Source organism: Olea europaea, chromosome 2 (genome assembly GCF_002742605.1).
Source record: "Olea europaea var. sylvestris chromosome 2, O_europaea_v1, whole genome shotgun sequence".
NCBI lineage: Eukaryota > Viridiplantae > Streptophyta > Magnoliopsida > Lamiales > Oleaceae > Olea > Olea europaea.
The window spans coordinates 5,795,884-5,798,093 of NC_036238.1; the positions used below are offsets into that span (position 1 = coordinate 5,795,884).

The window sequence follows — 2,210 nt, forward strand, 5'->3', positions numbered from 1 at the left end:
TGTTCAGATAGTCTTCGAAACAAATAAATGTGAGGCATCTTTTACAGTTATTTATAGACATCGATTGCAATCGATCACAAGCGTTGTAAGGTTAATCAAGAAAAATTTTGTAAAAACAACCAATGGTTAGAATTTAGAAAGGGAAAAAAAATCTTCAGAAATGATTTCATTCATTACCCAAGAATTTGATGGTCCCGGATCCTTGCCTAGCCCACTTGTCGAATGTGCACACTTGGGGCTTAGGACCGAACCCAATAGAATTTAATCACATTCCTGCTAAAGAACGTTGGGACTCCTCCCACCATATAAATCGAACAATTTTTTCCAGAGTTTTCCATGTGGGACAAAAGTTAGCAATACAATCAAATTCTCTCTTATTTAAAATTCCAAATGGTGATTTTGAATCAAAGTAAAATGATGTTCAACAAATAAATATATCATGTTAATCATCTCAGAAAATAGCAGGTAAATGTCTTATCCCATTAAATCAGAGTATGGATCCCAATCAATCAAGTATGAGCTCAAAGTTGCACTTAAACCATTTTTCCAAAGTAAACCACACATGATCTTCACCCAAAAACACATCGGGGCAACAAACAAAGCAGAAAAAGAAGACCTTTTTTGTTATATTCTACACCCTGCCATTTGTATCATTCTCTTGATCATGGGCATGGAATTTCTCGGAATCGAGAAGCAACTCCTTGTCTCATTCCTTGGGTTGGTTTATAGTGGAATATGGCTGCATTCCCTTCTCTCTGCATGTTTCAATAGCTCCTGTGTACATGTCTTCCCATGTGTACTTGAAAGTAAAACCTATTTCTATCAGCTTCTTGGAGGAGAAACTCACCACTTCTATGTCCTTATCAATGCCGTCAAACCTGTTTATTCATTCCTTGGCAACTTGAGAATAATATTAGTGTAGTGGGTTACTATCAGAATGGCTATTGACTATGCTGTTCAGTGAATGTCCAAATTATCAGCTTTATGCTGGTTAAGTATATCGTGTCTAGACCATAGATACAGTTAAAACACGCATTTAAATGAACTTGTCCAGGGTTCAGGCATCTATAGAAAGGGAAATACAATAGAGACTTACACGGTAGGGACATCATATTCAGGCCATTTCTCTCGAACCATTTTTGCCAAATCATAAATGGTTGCATCATGAGAAGAGCAAATAAATCTTCCCTCAGCATTAGGACACTCATACAAGAATATTTCAGCCGCACATAGATCATCCAAATGCACATACTGACCTTGCGCAATGATCGAGTAGTGTGCTTCATTCCCTAAGGAAAAAGATTAACAAAAATCAATGTTCTGTGTATTCTGGAAAAATTATGTGTATTAATATACCAGTGATTGGCGAAAGAGCAGTAATTAGGCTTGGTGGTAAGGTTGGCGTGATGAATGGACCAACTACTAATGTTGGTATAATGCTAATGAAACCAATATTGTTCTCTTTAGCTGCTTCCAACGCAGCTTTCTCCGCCAAAATTTTGGAAACAAAATACATCTGCAGAAAAATGTCCAAGAAAATATGAGCATAATGTGATTCTTTTTTATACTGTATGTTAAATATTTGAAAAATAAATAAATAAAATAGTAGCTAACCCATCCAGTCATTTTCTTGGAATATATGAAATCCATGTCACTATAGTCGGTTTCATCATAGACTGATTTTTGGTGTTCTTCAACGTTTACAGTTCCAGCAGAGGAAGTGAACACTATTCTCTTAACAGTTTTTGCTTTAGCACATGATCTTATGAGGCTCAAAAATCCATCAATTGTAGGCTTGATCACTTCATTCTGGAATATAAAACCAATTATTAGCAAAAATGGAGTCATTCTTCAAGATAAATTCTCTACTTCAATAAAGAAAACCGAATTTAAAACTCAAATCTATGTGACTAATATATTAGGCCATTGTTTGATTCTGATAAACCAAAATTTTGATTAAAATTTTTTCAAATATGTAGTTAAAAATTGTGGATTCTATAAAATGTATAGTCAAAATTAGTTATTATTTTTGACATAGAATATAATCAATTTGATAACTAAACCAAGTTAATGTTACAATTATTAGATGCGTACATGATTTTATACCTGACCATGTATGCTGCACGGCAGCTCACATGGCATGTTTGCTAACCATTTATTGAACATATTTTTGCACATTTTTGGCTATTGATGGGCAGAGACCGAATTCT

At 34.6% G+C, this 2,210-nt stretch overlaps 1 protein-coding gene across 1 annotated transcript; it reads right to left on the reverse strand.

Annotated features, from left to right (window-relative positions):
- Positions 1-420: 420 nt before the first annotated feature.
- LOC111409594 (dihydroflavonol 4-reductase) lies at positions 421-1,912 on the reverse strand. The gene is made up of 4 exons (XM_023039626.1): positions 1,615-1,912; positions 1,357-1,516; positions 1,097-1,289; positions 421-878 (listed from the first exon to the last, which is right to left on the reverse strand). The coding sequence occupies exons 1-4, from the start codon at positions 1,846-1,848 to the stop codon at positions 707-709; spliced, it is 759 nt and encodes a 252-aa protein (XP_022895394.1). The 5' UTR covers positions 1,849-1,912; the 3' UTR covers positions 421-706.
- Positions 1,913-2,210: the final 298 nt, after the last annotated feature.

What these genes read in the sequence shown, in the direction of transcription:
- LOC111409594 (XM_023039626.1), bottom strand. Translation starts at nt 1,848, where the DNA reads ATGACTCCATTTTTGCTAATAATTGGTTTTATATTCCAGAATGAAGTG. An exon ending in CCAAGAAAATGACTGGATGG is followed by an intron (nt 1,517 to 1,614) that starts GTTAGCTACTAT and finishes ATTTTTCTGCAG; the next exon opens with ATGTATTTTGTTTCCAAAAT. An exon ending in TGCTCTTTCGCCAATCACTG is followed by an intron (nt 1,290 to 1,356) that starts GTATATTAATAC and finishes CTTTTTCCTTAG; the next exon opens with GGAATGAAGCACACTACTCG.